The sequence below is a fragment of the Neoarius graeffei genome, chromosome 6 (genome assembly GCF_027579695.1).
Source record: "Neoarius graeffei isolate fNeoGra1 chromosome 6, fNeoGra1.pri, whole genome shotgun sequence".
Lineage (NCBI taxonomy): Eukaryota > Metazoa > Chordata > Actinopteri > Siluriformes > Ariidae > Neoarius > Neoarius graeffei.
The window spans coordinates 24967182-24986486 of NC_083574.1; the positions used below are offsets into that span (position 1 = coordinate 24967182).

Here is a 19305-nt window from a genome sequence, read left to right on the forward strand (position 1 = left end):
GCTACCCAGCTTTTTTCAGTAGTATGAGCACGCAAAGTTTCATTGACGTAGCTCATGTAGTTTCTGCAAAAACTTGTCATGGGTGGGTCGGTCGGTCGGGCGCCATTCTTCTATCTCCCTGCACACTTTGTGGCAGGGGATAAAAAGCTGTAGCAATGCACCAATCCAATGCAGAATAATCACTACAGCTACTGGTGTTGCCCCAAAATGTTGGATCAACATTGGATCAGATTGGACCCATTTATAGCATACACCGTTAAAGCATTTACTAACAAAGAACTTGCATTCGTACGTAAAGGGAAAACCGCATTCCACTCTGAATCATAACAGGGGTTTGTAGAGAGTCGAAGGAGTGGGAGATATGTTAATATAATATCATGATCCCTGAAGACATTTCTATGATAATACATTATGCATATTGCAGGAGCAAGAATGCTTTAGTGAATATCATCATGGCTGTTATTACCTGAAGCTGAGCCTTGCTTTTATACAACAGTTCTGCAAACAAGACATTTCAGCCTGACTTTTCAGACACACTATGACCAAATATTTAGTTTATTTTGCTCCGACAACAAAAACAGTTCCAAAAGAATCTCAGCTGGACAGAGAGTTGCCATATCAACGGAGAGACCTTTATCCCATTCTGACTCACACTAAAATCATATTCTCCGCTATTATGTTGTCCTGAAGGAATAGGAGCAAAATGACAAAGTCGAAACTTTAATCCAGCCTCTTGTGACCTAGTAACATTCACAGAAATCTTTTGTTATGGCTCCAGTGGGAATCAGATCAAATCAGATTTACGTGTTGGGCCCGATCTTGACATTGCTGGCAATGACAAATGTAGTGCTACTGCGATTGAACTACTCATACTGCCTCAATGTAAAAGCAACCAGCGGCGAACTCAAAGCAACATACAAAAAAAAACATGGATATAAGCAAAAATGTTAACAGCCTTTGTTGGAACAAATGTTCAGAAACAGGAAAAGAACTCTCTCAGAGACATGATGCAGCTCGAGTCGTGTCATGTCGCTAACTAGCTAATGTCTCAGCTTGGGCTTTTCAGAACAATGGACTTGCCACCCAGTGAATTATACATCATATCCGGTCTCTCACGGTTCACATGTCTCACGGAGGTAGCATTCCGTTAAATACAGTCAGGTGGGAATAAATATCCATTACTTTTCTGTTATGGAAGCCTGAGCAGGAATGAAAATGTGTCATCTGTGTTGTTTTACCTCAGATTTCATACGTGAAAGAGGCTTGACTGACAGCCCGTATAAAATGTAGTAATGGTTTCAATGTAACAAACTATAGCTAGAATTGGAATTCTACGTAGTGAACTCAAACAAGTGGAGTAATACAACTGTACCAGTGCTGTTGTATTAAATATCAGCACTACTCTTGGAACACTCATTGTCCAATCAAATTTGTGGAGAGCAACTAACAGTAGTATAATTAACAATTATTCCACAAAATCGAGTTGTACATGACCTGATGGCCAACGAAATGCGTAGCGACGAGATCAAGTGGAATAAGTCAAGTCAAGTTTATACGTATAGCACTTTTAACAATAAACATTGTCGCAAAGCAGCTTTACAGAATTTGAACGACTTTAAATATGAGCTAATTTTATCCCGAATCTATCCCCAACGAGCACGCCTGTTGCGACGGTGGCAAGGAAAAACTCCCTCAGACGACATGAAGAAACCTCGAGAGGAACCAGACTCAAAAGGGAACCCATCCCCATCCGGGCAACAACAGACAACATGACCATCACATTAACAGTCCTAACAAAGTCAGCTTCGTTGTAAGCTATAAACCCCCCACCGATGGAAACCTGAGCGCAAAACTGTTCACGACAACCGTAGTCCCAAAGTCAGCAAGTCAGCTGCAGTCCCCAGCCACAAAAGCACCACTGCAAGAGTCCAGAGCGTACTCCAGGCACGACCCCTAACTATCCACATGGGGCCACCCTCCACAGGAGCGATGCAATGAGACTCCAACCAGACACAGGGCACCAGGATGGATCAGGCAGGTCCGAGGAGCAGAAGAGGTCAGCATCTCGATCCCTGTATAACTGAATAACTGTTTTATTATATTCACATTCACTGGATTTTGAGAAAACGGAGCATTTTTATTTTTTGCAAATTCGATAAACAAAAACTTTAGATAAAACATCCAACAAAATAATTTCTGCTTAGGCGGACTCCTTAAAAACCTATCGATGGCTGCACGAATTGACTTTACCATTGTTTTTTTTTGTAGAAAGTGCCATCTTGCTGTCGTGCCAAGGTATAGAATAGCTTTAGACATTTATTTAAAATTCTCCTACTTGGACATTTCAGTTATGCAATTTTCAAACTTTGACCTTTTGAAGCAGTCTTTTTAAAAAAAAAAATTAATGCTTAAAGATGATGAATGTAAAGAAACCAGAGAAATGACAGTAGCAATTTGTAAAAAAAAAAAAGCTATAATAATAATACATTCTTACCATCAAATACTTTAATTCTATATTTTGTTGCTTTTTTTGTATTTTGGGGGTTTTATTTGAGAGTAAAGTTTTTATTTCGTCTTTGTTTGGTTCAGCAAAACACTCCGCCATTTTGTTTTTCTCTACTCACAGTAGAGATAGCTGATAGCCTAGTAGTAGAGTAGCCAATCAGAGCATGCAATTGCTCATATCCAGTGAACGTGGATAGAATATGATACATAGCAGGCGTATTCAGACTTTCCCCCATGAGATCACACATTTTTTGAGATGCTGCCTCACTCTTAACCCCCCATGGAAAAAAAACAAACAGAAAAAACCCTTATCAATACTCAACCTTCTGCAGCATAGACATAACCAGACACAGCAAGTCATTGCATTCACCCAGAGATTTTATTGCCCATTATTAACTGGCTAATAAAGTAAAACAGAAGTGCATGAAAATAAGTCTTGTTACCAAACAGTGACTAACCCAAAGAGGAATAATGGAAAGTCTTGCCCTATCTGTGTGTGTGTGTTTTGAGTAGTTTTAATGAACATTTTGACATTTGTTGATAACATCAACATTAAAATTAATTGTGAAGTATTAGATTTCAAAGGTTCAATCTTTGAAATCTTGAACCAGATTAAAAATTCAATCTGGACGACTTTTTTTTTTTTGCACCATTTTTAGTAATTTTCAGTGCTGCTCTCAAACTATATACATTCACTGGGCACTTTATAAGGTATATCCATACACCTGCTGTTTTATGCAATGCTCTAATCAGCCAATCCCTTGACAGCAGCACAATGTATAAAATCATGCAGATATAAATCAAGAGCTTCAGTTAACGTTCGCTTCAAACATCAGAATGGGAAAAATTGCAATCTCTGTGACTTTCACTGTGGCATGGGTTTTGGTGTCAGATGGACTGGTTTGAGTATTTCAGAAACTGCTGATCTCCTGGGGTTTCACACAACAGTCTCTAGAGTTTACACAGAATGGTGCGAAAAGAAAAAATAAATGAATGAATAAATAAAAACATTGAGTGACTGACCGTTCTGTGGGTGGAAACGCCTTGTTGATGAGCGGTCAGAGGAAAATGGCCAGATTGGCTCGAGCTGCCAGGAAGGCTATAGTAACTCATAAATTACTCTTTACAACCGCGGTGAGCAGAAAAGCATCTCAGCATGCAACAGCAAAAACCACATTGGGTTCCACTCCTGCAGCCAAGAACAGGAATCTTAGAATCAAGAACAAGTTCCTATTACAGTGGCCAGTGAGTGTACTTGTCTAATCTGAGCTAAGTGGAACATACAACTGATAGACTTTATTTCAAATGAAACACTCAAACATTCTCCATTTACCTTGACAGAAGGTGAGAAAAAGTTATTTTTTTTAAAAGTAGGGAAATCGGTGGAGGCAAGAGCACCAGTAGATTACTGAAGTGAAATGGGGTGGAAGGGGACGTGGCTGTCAATCATTACAGATTTATATATTTACTGGCCCATTTGGTATTTTTATGAAATAATGTTGTATATTTGAGTGATAACTTTTAGCGTACACCAATGTTAAAATGAGGAGCAACTACAGAATATGTAGAAGTTTGTAGTTCTCATTAGGCCTGTCACAATAACAAATTTTATTGGACGATATATTGTCTCAGAAATTGTGAGAAATGTTGTTATTGTTGACATCTTTTCAAGACAATTTTATGCCACTAGTACAATAATAATGATCATGCAAATACACCCTTTCAACGAACAGTAAACTTTAAGTCAATTTATTCAATTCAACAGTGGAACGTAAAAAAAATATTTTTATATATAAAATATTATATATATATATATAAAATATTATATATATATATATATATATATATATATATATATATATATATATATATATATACATACACACATGCATACACACACACTGAAATGGGGACATGAACTTATTCACCTAAAACCATTTCTTTTTTTACCATCAGGTCACAAAACATGTAATCTTTAATGAATGATATGTTAAAAGATAACTTTAATTTTCTGAGATGTAATAAAAACATATTTATATGCCAAAGTCAAGCCTATGAGTTCCAAAATGATGTCTGTTACATTACTTCTGTTACGATTGTCCATCTCGCGTCTGTTACAAATTAATTACAATCTAGCTATATACCATGTTAATCTTATTGAAAGAATGTGTATGTTTATTCTACTACACATGTTTATTAATTATATTTGCTAAAACATCACCTTCCTATGTTTCAAAAAGTAATTCTACATTGTTAAAATTGAGAATATATATGTCCACAACACTTACGTTCTGACTTTGGCATATAAATATGTTTTTATTACATCTCAGAAAATTAATCTTTTAACATATCATTCATTAAAGATTACATGTTTTGTGACCTGATGGTAAAAAAAAGAAATGGTTTTAGGTGAATTTTTAAAAATAAGTTCATGTCCCCATAAGCGTGGAATCACTCATATTATTTATATATATATATATATATATATATATATATATATATATATATATATATATATATATAAAAATAAAAGAAATAAAACAATCAAAACCACTCACAACAAAAACAAATAAAATACAATCTATAGCCCTATTTGCACAGGATAAGTATTACCTGTGGACCTCTGGTAATTCGGAATAATTACAGAGAATGTCTGAGTTCTTAGTCCCGTGCGAATGCGCCATGTCCGTAATTTGCCAAGTAATAATTCCGCCGCGAATTACCTACTGTGTTTCGGCAAAACACAGACGTCCAGTGGTAATACAAGTCCCGTGTGAATGCGCATGTCTGTGTTTGTAATTATTAAATGCGCGTCTCTTGTACTTTTCTGGACTGAATAATGGAGGATACAGGCGAAATTTTGATAAACAGCATTTCAGGGGCAAGTGGTAGTAGGCCTATCCCATATTTGAACCAGATAAGCATTTTGAACTCCTGTCTACTAGTGTTGTGACGTTCGCGAACGAACCGATTCTTTTGAACGGCTCCTAGGCCGTTCTTTCTGTCGTTCTTTTTCTGTACTGTGTTTCAGATGAAAAGGCTTTTGCCCAAGGACAAGTAGGCTAAACAGCATTTGCCTTTTATTTATTCAAGTTTTATCTGTTTGCCTAATAGTTCAAATTGTTTTGTATATAGTTTATAATGTTGTTGTGTGATATTAATGATAATATTGTGGGAAAACTACTTTGCACGGACGTTCATTTAATTTATTCTATCGTCATTTTGTTTGTTCTATTTTTGTGTATTTTATTTCTGTTTGTCTAGTTGTATCTATTTTTCTAATAATAATTTTTTTGCATTAATAGTTTGTTTTTTCCTATTAAAATAATCTTGTGTTCTTGTTATAACTTTATCTATTTATCTGACTGTTTAGTTGTATCTATTTTTGTTACAATTTCAATATTTTTAATATAGAAAGTTTGTTTTTTTTTATTAAAATGTTCTTGTGTGATAACTAGTTCTTGTTATATTTATTGTAGTTGTATCTATTTTGTATCTCAGACTTAAATATTTTTGTAAAACAAGTGTTTTTCTATAAAATATTCTTGCGTTCTTGATAACTATGTTCTTGAGTGGGTTCTTTTTTTTTTTTTTTTTTTACAGAAAAGCCGTTCTGCATGGACATTCATTGAAGCCCTCATTGTTTTTTAATGGTTATTTATGAGCGTTTAGGGGTTACAATAATGTAAGTCTAGGTTGCTTTATATAAAAGGTATGTCCAGAAATATTGATGTCACTGTCTAAGAAGAGGGATCTGGCTTCTTTAGAATATTATTTCTTTAAATATTTAAAAAGAGCCAAATGAGCCAGTCTTTTGAACGGCTCTTTTCAAAGAACGGATCACAAAGATGCGGATCCCATCAAAGAGGCATAAATCCCATCTCTACTGTCTACAAGACGAAACAGGATGCTGTGAACTTACGACACATCCGGTCACAATGTCTGTAAATTCAGTGAATTACAGACTTTTGCTTATCCCGTCCGAATGCGCCACACAATAACACAGAGGTGCGGGGGTAATTGCGAATTACCAGAGGTCCATAGGTAATACTTATCCCATGCGAATCGTACTACAGACATCCAGTGGTAATACAAGTCCCGTGTGAATGCGCATGTCTGTGTTTGTAATTATTAAACGCACGTCTCTTGTACTTTTCTGGAGTGAATAATGGAGGATACGGGTGAAATTTTGATAAACAGCATTTCAGGGGCAAGTGGTAGTAGGCCTATCCCGTATTTGAACCAGATAAGCAGAAACAGCTCCAAGAAGAACTCCAAGAAGAAAGCACGAAGAATCTTCAACTGGATGGCTTGTGTGGCAGCATATGGTAAGGAGCCACGCTAACCCCCATGACACAGCAATACGAAGATATTTTGGTTAATGGAGGGAAAACAAATGTTCGTTTAGCAAAATACCCGGCTATGTGTAAACAGCGCCATAAACTGCCTGTTCACTTACATTGTCATCTCGAGACTGTTTTCATTTGCAGTGACCCCGCCTTCTCATTTTGAGAGCATGGAGCAAACATACTGCATCCCTATCATATGCGTTTCCCCTCTCTTAATTTGGATACAGTGCTATTCTTATGCCTACTGTGTTTTCATCCTACCTTATTAATGCACCATTAATGTACTACAGTAATATGTTGGCACTTCCAACATGCTACAACTGTATTGATTGTTGCCAAACGCACCTTTATTCTAACCACCTACCCAACCTTGTTTATAGCTGATATCTGGTACCCTGATAGAAGACCCAGGGACAGAGGCCTGTCCTTCTGGGAAGTGGAGGTGCTGGAGAACTTTCGGGAGAAAGACTGGTACCAAAACTTCCGAATGCCCAAAGAGGCCTTTGAGAAGCTGCGTGACCACCTGCGCCCACACATTAAGCCCCAAACCACCAACATGCTGGCACCAATACCTGTTGAGAAGAGGGTGGCACTCACAATCTACAGTAATTCAGTGAATTACAGACTTTTGCTTATCCCGTCCGAATGCGCCACACAATAACACAGAGGTGCGGGGGTAATTGTGAATTACCAGAGGTCCATAGGTAATACTTATCCCGTGCAAATAGGACTTATGGCTCTTGAAAATTGCGCTTAAGTAAATATTAACTTGGCACAGGGTAATAAAAAGACAGACATTCTTTTCTTCACAAGCAACATTCTGCCAGTCCAGTTTCTCAAAGATTAGTACCCAGATAAACAAAAAGTGCAAAGTAACAACGTATTGCCAGCTGTCATTTGGATAAAAGTAACAATTAGAACGAGGTAACATGTAAGCAAGGGCGCAGGTTTGGTATTAACATTGGTGGGGACATAAACCCAATGCCAACCCACAGTGGCGCCAACTTCAGGTCAACATTAGAGGGTCACAATATTTTGCTCCGTTGTGTTCCACCAAAAGAGTATCCATCATCTCTCCAAAGTCCAGACTTTAAAATTTGAAGTTCAGAACTGTAGTAATTCATGAATAATAATAATAATAATAATAATAATAATAATAACAACAATAATAATAAGCAATTAATTTGATTAATTGCAAATCTTGCATGTGATGATTAACTCATTCTACCAATTTGCAAATGTGTTTTACAAGCAAATATCGCATTGACTGTCGGGAGGAAGTATGTTCCTTTCCCTCATAAACCCTGGGTTCCATTAGGCTGGCAGGCGGAGTAGGCTATCTTCTGTGGGATCTTTAACTAGTTTTCTCAATTACATTCATTATGTCTTATATTAGATATGGTTATTTTTTTCTTTTTTATCAGACATCTAGTTTTAGGTTTGTTTACCTGACATGTTTCGACGTACATAACTGTCGTCTTCCTCAGAGTGTCACCGGATGTTGTTGGTGACGCATCTTATCAGCTGATGTTTCGGAAGGTGTGACCTTCCTGTCTGGTTTGACAGGTCGGTCACGTCTTCTGCTGTCCGTTCGTCCCCTGCAAGATGGCACTCCAGGTATGGGAGAGCATGTATGCTCCCTCATCCCGGTTGATGGTCCTCGGGCTTCGCTTTCGGATCTCCATGGCCTCCCTGATCCAGCGCTGATGTTTATCATCTTCTGTGCGGATGACTCTGGCATTCCCCCAGTCCATAATGTGATTTTCTCTTTTGCAGTGGTCTGTTATGGCTGACTTGTAATTTTCCTGTTGTGCCTTTTCTTTTATTGTTCAGGTCTGTCTTGTAGCTGTCTCCTTTTCGCACTCTTTCTTATGTTCATTTTTCCTTGTGGTGAAGCTCCTTCCTGTCTCCCCGATGTAGGTTTTATTGCATGATTGGCATGGAATCTCATATATGGTGTTGCATTTGTTTTCCGGATGTATTCTGTCTTTGGGATGAACCAGGATCTGACGGAGTGTTGTGTGTGGTTTAACAGGTGTGTTGATGTTGTGTTTCCTCATTACTCTTTGGATGCGTTCTGTTATTCCTCTGATGTATGGCAATGTTACTACTCCCCTGTGTTCTTGTTTTTTGCTTTGTTTTTTCTCTTTCTTCTGTGTTTTGTTGTTCTTGACCAACAACATCCGGTGACACTCTGAGGAAGACGACAGTTACGTACGTCGAAACATGTCAGGTAAACAAACCTAAAACTAGATGTCTGATAAAGAAGAATAAACTAACCATATTTAACTAGTTTTAGAATGCTGTTTAAGCTGATATGTGATCGATCTAACGGTAAAACAGGATGAGGGCTCTAGAACTTTGACACATTGAAAGGTTACAATTTCACTTGGCAACAGAACGTATCTGAATTCTGATTGGTTGTTGTTATATTATTGCCCTTTTGTTGTCTTCTTGAGCCCAGAGCGGAGAGAAGAGGGAGTGACAGGGTTCTACAGAGAAAAGTTTTTAGCCTACAGCTTTCAAATGAACCCCCTCGAAAACCAATCAGTTCAGCATATGTATGTACTCGGTATGTGTCTCTTTTGAAAAAAAGAGAGGCGGGAGTAACCAAAAATTTCTGATCAAGAAGGCAGAGGCTGTTATGCTTATTACGTGAAAATTTTTTATTTGATTAAAAGGTGTCTAGGCCACGAACAATGTCCGCATCACCATCAGGTTGTTGTTTACATGCGTCATGTTACACGAACTTGGTCAGGGCTCTGCAGATCTTAACTGAAGCACTTCAAATTAAGGGTTAGCGGGCTGCTAAAGTTTGCAGGCACTTCACAAGTAAGACTAGGTGCAATATTAGCCAACATTAGCACAATTTGATATGATTTAATAATGTCTTTGTGACCTTAATGAACACCAGTTGTCAGTATTAAGTCAGATTATTATTTAAGTTTACATGCCACACAAACTTAGAAAACAGTCATATTCGTATGTTGTCGTTTTTACACACTGAATACGAACTGTTGTTAACTGATTCATTTTACAAGCTAATGAAACTGTCCTTACATTCCTCAAGGACGGTTTGCTAGCTTGCTAGCTAGCAGTCAGTCACTGCACTGCAACCACGCTTGCTAATTGACAGGGTAGCCGAACATGCTTGCTGTTTTCACGACCACACCCCCAGAGCGAATATTCATGAGCGAATTTTGCATGGTGTTTCGCCCAGTGGAAACCTACAATAACCATTTGTGTACACCACATGGAGCGTAATTTTTTTTCTTCAATTAGAAATATTGGTAGGGACATACTGTATGAGCCGTTGTTTGATATTGGTAGGGACACATCCATACCCAATTCTACGCCTATGGTCTGTATAACGGAGCAACGTGTTGTTGTCTTTTCCCCATTCAGTGGATACCCTGGCTGGATAACTGTTGCATGCTGGGAGGCCCCGCCTCTGACGGAGAGCCGCGTGAGACAACAGAAAACAGAGCAGTGTTTTATTCAGTCAATGGGTCAAGCCAACACTCTGGCGACTTCCTTATGGGGATGTAAATGCCAAAATCACGGTAAAATTTTAAAAAAAATTACCGAGTTCATTTTCATTTACCGTACGATAAGTCGGTATATCGAATATCACGACAGGCCTAGTTCTCATACAGTCTTTTAAATCATTTTCTGTGGTATTTCCATCTCACCCGTACCACACGCCCAATTGCAATTCCTTTTGTTTGAATATCTTTGATATATGCAGTATGGTAACCAACTTGCTGCTTACCCCCCCCCAAAAAAAAAAAAATTCTATCGTTTACAAAACATTGAAAAATGAAAAAAAAAATCTTAACATTTCACAATTTTAAATATTCAAAACTTTTTATAATTTTTTTTTAAAAAGATTCGAAACTGTACAAAACTAATCATAACTGCTTGCAATCAATTTGTACTTTTTAAGTTATAAAATGACATTGTGACATGCTTCTCTAGGAACTACATTTTTTTATTGCTCTTCTACCACAGCCAAGAAGTATAAAACATTGCTATAAAATGTTTAAAATTGTGGAATGTCCATGAAACAACTTAGTTCCTATCATCACTTACAGTATAACAGCTATTATTATATCCACATTCCCGAGATATGAGCAATCGCGTGCTCCAATTGCCTACTCTACTACCAGGCTATCAGCTCATATATTGTGAGTAGAGAAAAACAAAATGGTGGAGCATGTTATTGAACCAACAGAGGACAAAATAAAAACCTCTACTTGAAAAGAAAAATTACAACAGTCATTTCCTAACCAGCATGTTTTAAATACAGCAGGGAATATAAGTATTGAATGTGTCAACATTTTTCTCAGTAAATAGATTTCTGATTGGGCTATTGACATGAAATTTTCACCAGATGCCGGTAACAACCCAAGTAATTCACACAAAGAAATCAAAACATATGTGTCCATAAATTAAGTGTAATAAAGTGGAATGACACAGGGAATAAGTATTGAACACACTTACTGAAATTTATTTGATACTTAGTAGAAAAGCCTTTGTTGGTAATGACAGCTTCAAGACACCTCCTGTATGGAAAAACTAGTCACATGCATTGCTCAGGTGTACTTTTGGCCCATTCTTCCACACAAACGGTCTTCAAATCTTGAAGGTTCCGGGGGCCTCTCCTATGAACTCTGATCTTCAGTTCTTTCCATAGATTTTCAATTGGATTCAAGTCGGGTGATTGACTGGGCCATTCTAGCAGCTTTATTTTCTTTATTAGCAGCTTTAGTTTCTCTGAAACCAATTGAGAGTTTCCTTGGCCATGTGTTTGGGAGCATTGTCTTGCTGAAATGTCCACCCTCGTTTCATTTTCAGCATCCTAGTAGATGGCAGCAGATTCTTATCAAGAATGTTTTGGTACATTTTTCCATTCATTCTTCCTTCAATTATATGAAGTTTGTCAGTATCACATGCTGAAAAACAGCCATGATGTTCCCACCTCCACACTTCACTGTTGGTATGGTGGTTTTGGGGTGATGTGCAGTGCTATTTCTCCTCTAAACATGGTGTGTGCTAGGACATCCAAAGAGTTCAATTTTGGTCTCATCTGACCAGACTATATTCTCCCAACATTTCATAGGCTTGTCCAAATGTTGTGCAGCAAACTTTAAACAAGCTTCAGCATGCTTATTCTTCAGCAGTGGAGTCTTGTGCGGTGAGCATGCAGAGAGACCATGGCGGTTGAGTGCATTACTTATTGTGTTCTTTGAAACATCTGTACCTGCTAATTCCAGGTCTTTCTTAAGCTTTCCGTGAGTGGTCCTTGGCTCTTGGACAACTCTTCTGATTATTCTTTTGACTCCTCGGTCAGAAATTTTGCAAGGAGCACCTGGTCGTGGCTGGTTTGTGGTGCAATGATGTTCTTTCCACTTCCGGATAATGGCCCCAACGGTGTTCACTGGAACATTCAGAAGTTTAGAAATACGTCTGTAACCAATGCCATCAGTGTGTTGTGCACCAATAAGGTTGTGAAGGTCTTGAGAGAGTTCTTTGCTTTTACCCATCATGAGATGCTTCTTGTGTGACACCTTGGTAATGAGAAATCTTTTTATAGGCCATCAATTAGGACTAAACCAGCTGATATTAATTTGTACTGATGGGGGGCAGGATTGCTTTCTAAATACGAACAAATTTCAGCTGGTTTCTTGGCTTTCTATGCCTTTTTGCACCTCATTTTCTTCATGTGTTCAATACTTATTCCCTGTGTCATTCCACTTTATTACACTTAATTTATGGACATATATGTTTTGATTTCTTTGTATGTGTGAATTATTTGGGTTGTTACCGACATCTGGTGAAAATTTCATGTCAATAGCCTCATCAGAAATATATTTACTGAGAAAAATGTTGACGCGTTCAATACTTATTTTCCCCGTTGTACATCAGTAATGGATGCTTAACATAACACCCATACAGCACAGCTGAATACATGTGCCAAATAATAGGTTTTGTGCAGTCGGTGCACTAAAATAACGTTCATTAAACGTCAAAGTTACCTTACAATTCCATATTTAACCACACTAAACATCAAACAGCCCATCACTTAATTTGTTTAATCACATTTTATCGGCTACCAGCTGCTATGATGATAAAAAAAACCAGAACCAACAAACAAAGTGTATTTTTCCTGTTTCTGTTTGAAAGTTACGAGGCAGCTACACTCTCAAAAAATAAAAGTACATTCTTGTACCTTTAGGGGTACTTATTTGTACCCTTTCCACTGCTTGGTGCCTTTTTGACCCTAAAAAGGTACACGTGGTTATCTTGAGGCCCAATAATGAGCCCTAGGAAGTACATTAGTGTAGATTGTACCTTGGGGGCCAGAAATGGACTCCTATTGTACCCCCATTTCTGACAGTGTACCTACTTTAGGATAGATAGCTAGATTGCTGAGTCAGACAAATTTTGAAAGCTCATTGCGGGCGGGACCGGAAGTGCACATATGCGCGCGGGCGGGAGTGCACATATGCAGCGCGGGCAGGAGCGGTGACAAGCTGCAGTCCCGCTAACTAAAAACGTGTTTGAAATAAAATTTATAAATTATTAATTTATGTCCATCATATATAATTTGTGCTGGATATTTTATTTGGCATTAATAAAAACATTTTAAGATGCCTAAATTTGCAGAGTCTCAGATTGCCAGATTGAGTGAGGAATGGCATCTTAAATTTGCCATTGATCACCCTAACGGGAAATCCTTTGATCACTCTAATGACTCGCAGTTCACACCCAGCTAGCAAGAGAACCATGAGTGAAGTGATTTACTGCTTGCGTTAGTCTACAACTCTAATCAGAGAGACAGGTTATACAGTGACGGTAGGCTTGACTGTGGAAACACATCTACTGATGCAACTGGACACATCGTCAGTGATGTTCCTGGAATCATTGGGTGTTTCGGGTCTTTCAACATCATACACCCTCATCCAGGTGACCCAGCCGGGGCTGATCAGACCCCAGCTTGTGTCCAGATGGCATACTAGCTACCACGACTCCATGGTTCTCCTCTCTTGAGCCACAGCCATCTTGAGGCCCTCTCTGCCGCTTCGGTGGTATTGCAGATGGCTCTCCTCTTCTGCTGTCCGACGATGCCTAAACACCCCAGTGCGCTGGCCAAGGACCGGGCTGCAAAGCCTCTGCAGCCTACCTCAATTGGAAGGCACTTTGCCCTCCATCCTGACTGCTGGCAGTCATTGACCAGCCCCGTGTACTTGGAGAGCTTCCTTTCAAAAGCTTCTTCCAGGCGGTCTTCCCACGGGACTGTCAGCTCCAGCATTATGACCTCAATGCTATCCCAGAAATCCTTCCTGTAATATGCAAATTTGGCTGTCCAATCAGAGGCAGCCAAATTTGCATATTACAGGAAGGATTTCTGGGATAGCATTGAGTCAAGCCTACCGTCACTGTGTAACCTGTCTCTCTGATTAGAGTTGTAGACTAACTCAAGCAGTAAATCAATTCACTTCTCTTACTAGCTCTGCTTTGCAATTAAAAAAACAAAACAAAACCATTGGTACAAAGCAAGCCCATTCACTTTTTTTATGCTGATCAGAGAATTACAATGGTTTCTCATGTGACAAAAATGTCTAATTCGCGATTAAATATTTTAATTGCTTGACAGCACTAATTATTATTAGAGACACTACATGCTGAATTCAAAAACAAGGTAAATAATAAAACGTGAACGTGAGCTGTAGATATTTATACTCAAATCCACTCAAAGTAGGGCGCGGGGCACCATCATGCTGTGTCAAGACAAGAACTTTCCTAAGAAATAACGTGAACGTCTGCATCATGCGGGATTTGCGGGCAGGAGCGGGACAAAATATGGCAGGCGCGGGCGGGAGTGGGACTGAAAATCAATTTTTTTGTGGGCGCGAGAGGGAGCGGGACTGAAAATCATAATTCTTTGTGGGCGCGGGTGGGACTGCACAATGCGGGCGCGGGCGGGACTGAAAAATCCGACCCGCGCAGACCTCTATTGCTGACATCGATGAAGTCCTGGGGGTTTATTGCAGGTGGAGAAAAAGAAGGGTAGATCTGGTTTTATATCATGTTCCCTTATTACTAGCATTTCATTTTAAATCATTTTCAGTGGAATTGGCATAAAAAAGGTATTATTAGTAGCTGGTAGCTTAAATAATTTAACAAATTTGTGATAGGACTGGTCTTACTAAAGATGACTGACATTAATTCCTGGCTACACCACTGACCATCTTGCTATAAAATCTGAAGGATCAGAACATTGCTGAAAATCAGTAGAGTCCTGTCTGTTCTCTCTTTTGGTCCAAACTTGTCCTGTCTTAGTCTTCCTGAGGTTCAGAGGCCGTGGACTAATCTGAACTTGCATCACAGAAAACACACTGCAAGCATTAAATCTACACTTTCATGTACACTACACTTGTGGGTGCACACCTAATTTCAGCAGTACACAATAACGATGACTCAACTGTACCCCGGGAGTGGATGCTGACTCCATCATCATTACAAATCTAATTAAAGAGACATGTGAAAGGTGGAGCCCTTCAGTATGCGGGAAGTCTTCATATACACTGACTTGTGTTAAGTATGTTTACTTAAGTATGTTTACTGTTGCTAGTTGAATATTTTGGGTACAGCTCCCTTGCAAAAGAACTGTTTAATCTCAGTAGGTCCCACCTGGATTTCCCAGTGGTCTGGTTCTCCCAGGAAACACTGATCAGCAAATCCTGTAAATAAATGCCCCACCTTCTGTCATCATTAAATCAGATGCAATCGTGTCAACACGAGAAGTGTTTGATGATTGCGTATCATGCTTATGTGAGTTCACCAACACCTGAAGTGTCAGGTAGAACACCTGTCAAGATGCTGTTGAAGATAAGGAGAGTGATACACGATGCCAGGGTGTGTGATATCGATGGCCTAGGACACCCAGTGGGACTGCACTGATGAGCCTGGGCAGGCCAGCTAATACCTGGGGACAAACTGTTAATTACAGAGTCAATGCTCCACTCAGCAGGAAAGGATTTAGCCTAATTAGTTCAGTAACTATTCCCGAAAGTTTAATCCAGATGATCACTGGTGAAACAAATGAAAAAGAAGTCTGAGAATATTCTTAGATTGTTAGTAGTACAATTTTACAAGTCATGGATCCAAAAATACAGTGAACCAAAAATGCAATGAACCAGACAGAATAATAAAAGTTATAACTACAGTTGAACTTGGGGAGCATTTGTATACTTGATATAAAGCCTCAATTTGCAAGCCTTCATAAAGACAACAATTATCTGAGGTCCACTACTGTGCACAAATGAAGACAAGCATCCATTCCCAAACAAGAGTCCCATCAAGTTTGAAATCATACAGAAATAAAGGTGTTTTTGATGTGCAATATTAAACGAATACAATACTGAAATGTGACAAAAGATTCTGAAATCACAATATAAAAAAGGTAATATAATATGCCTGTGGCATTCACAAGCTGGACAGGAGGGAAAGCTGTATCAACTGCATGCCACAACTGCATCTCTGACGTGATTCTTACAACTAATCACTCTGGCTCAAGATGTCATGTCTCATCACAGTAAGCTTCTAAAATAAACCAGTCCTGGTTAACATGTTTAAATAAATAAAGAAATAACCCATTACTGTACTGTATTGTGACTGTAGGCTGAAATGAAAGGGAGCTTTGTTTTATTCACGTTCCTTTTCTACTCATTCTGCAACTGACTCTCCTTCTGTTGCTCAAATCCAACATATTCATTTATAGTGAAACAAACATTTAGTTTCACTATAAATGACAACCTTCACCGCTTCCTGTGTGCACTGAGACAGAGATGGAACATAAGGTTCATATGGTACCCTTGTCAAGCTGATGCTCAGCAGCTACAGAGTTTTATTCGAAAGGTGTTCATGGTTGCTGGAAAACAGTGATGTGCCAGCATGTGGCTTCATTTTCTGAAAATGCAGCAGCCTGGAATATTTCTGAAATCTAACATCTTTCCTCCATAAAGCTTTCAGTAGAAAAAAAAAATGCATTGTTAAGAGGCACCAGCCTACTCAAACCTCTTCAATGCTAGTCTGTGAAAGAAGCAGAAAACACACTCACTGTTTCTTACAGAGGCACAGGCATGGTGAAACCCAGGACAGTGAGTGAGCTGCAATGTTGCAACACACAGCCACAGGTCCAAAAGCAGAAATTGCACTCTATTGGCCAAAACAAAAACAACACAACATCTGCAATTTAGTCCCATCCTACAGACTAAACCAAAAACAGCCTCTAAAAATCACCCCCCAAAAAAACAATGAGCTCCAAGAGGAAATGTGTTCATAAGACTAACAAGATGCTTTTCCACTACAACAAATCCCATCAGTGTCGTGCTATCGATGCACCACTTATGATCAAATCAAGTCAGAAAGATGCACGTACCAAAATTACCAACCGCGCGCGCCAAAAAAACAAAAAAAAAAACGAAACAAACAAACCGACCAAGAGCAGTTCTTCACTTCATCCTCCCTCACACAGAGAGAAGGACACTTTCTTACCTTTCTCGGCGGAGGCTGCATGGCTCAACATGGACATGAAGACAGCGCAAGTCCAAAATAGTGAAGTCCAAAGAGAGAAAAGGAAAAGAAATAAAATCCACCAAAGAGGGAACCGGGGGAAAGGGGGGGATGAGATCAGATCGGCACTCGTGCAACCATGAAACAAATCAGCTCCACTCTCTTCACAAACACAGTGAGAATAGAGGAGAACTGTCTGGAGGGAAAAACAAATGCGGCAGGCTTTCTACTAAATATGAGACGCAAGAGCGACACACACAGGAAACACTGAGCGCATTGAGTGCTGGAGGAGTGAGCAGGCTGGCCACACCACCCCCTAGTGAACAACCGCATACATTTCTCCTCGTGCACGCGATTGGTATCACACACACATTTTACCAGACTTTTAAACACTTTGGAACTTTTTTTATGCAACATACATATATACATAGAAATGTACATACAGTGACATGAATGTTATTTTGGATATGAATGTCATGGCAATATGTGGGCTTTCAGTAATTTCTTTGAACTGTTCTTTTTCTGTGGCAGAATAATAGTACAGCATACAATCAAATTAAAATTTGATTTAAAAAAACCCACTACAATTAGGTGCACAAGTTTTAATTTTCTTTGGGTTTTCTGAAATCAACACAGGGTCAAAATTATACATGCAGGGTCAAAAATTTACATATGCTCACTTAGATTATTAATTCAGAGATGCTGAAACTTCCAAAATGTCTCTTATCTTGCCAAGGCTGGGGTCTCTTAACTTCCTGTTAGTGATCATGATTGACTACAGCTAGTAGCTTCCCTGTGCCTTCATAAAAAGGGTTTGTTTACACACAATACAATGGGAAAGTCCAAGGAGCTCAGTGAAGATCTAAGAGGATTGCAGATGTACACAACTCCAGAATGTCTCTTGGAACAATTTCTAAACAACTGCAAACTCCAAGATCAGCTCAAACAACTGTATGCAAGTTACTGTGAGGTGTAGTCACTTTGCTTCAAGAAAACCCAAACTGTCACCCTCAACTGAAAGAAAATTGGTTTGGATAGTTAGAAACAACCTGGGAACCACCATGGCACAGCCCTGGCATGAACTGGAAGCTGATGGATTACTGTCTATAGTTCAGTGAGTTTTACATCACCATGGACTAAGAGGCTACTATCCAAGAAATAACCCCCTGCTCCAAAATTGACACCTTCAAGCTTAACTAAAGTTTGAAGTTGACCACATGGACAAAGAAAAAGCCTTCTGGAGGAAAGCTGTATGATAAGATGAGACAAAGATTGAGTTGTTTAGCCACAATGACCAGCATGTACAGAGGGACACTGTACCAACTGGTGGTGGTGGTAGGATCATCATGCTCTGGGGCTGTTTTGCTGCCAGTGGAAGTGGTTCATTGCACAAAGTGGGTGGGAAGCTCAGAACTCTTCAGCATAAACCATCAGAAACTTGAACAGGACAATGAACCCAAACACACATCAGAGCTGGTTGTGAAGGATAAAAGCAGACTAACATTAAGCTTAAAACAAGTCCTGACTTCAACCCTATTGAAAATACACTTGTGTTCAAAATATTAGCAGTCCAACACGACTAACCAGATCAATCACTGTTTTTTGTTGAAATTATATTACTACATGGCAAATAATTTACCAGTAGGTGTAGTAGAGTCATAGAAAACCAACAGACCCAACATTCATGATATGCATGCTCCTGAGTCTGTGTAATCGAATAATTAAGTGAAAGGGACGTGTTCAAAATAATAGCAGTGTGGAGTTCAATTAGTGAGGTCATTCATTCTGTGAAAAACCAGATGTCAATCAGGTGGCCCTAATTTAAGGATGAAGCCAGCACATGTTGTACATCCATTTCTCTCTGAAAACA

At 39.0% G+C, this 19305-nt stretch overlaps 1 protein-coding gene across 2 annotated transcripts in view; it reads right to left on the minus strand.

Annotated features, from left to right (window-relative positions):
- Positions 1-17640, minus strand: part of LOC132887821 (F-BAR and double SH3 domains protein 2) — a 384178-nt gene extending 366538 nt beyond the window's left edge. For both annotated transcript variants that reach the window (XM_060923484.1, XM_060923483.1), the window contains exon 1: positions 17418-17640. In XM_060923484.1, coding sequence (XP_060779467.1) covers positions 17418-17438 — 21 coding nt within the window. In that variant the 5' untranslated portion in view covers positions 17439-17640. The remainder of the gene's footprint in view (positions 1-17417) is intronic.
- Between the last annotated feature and the right edge of the window lie 1665 nt (positions 17641-19305).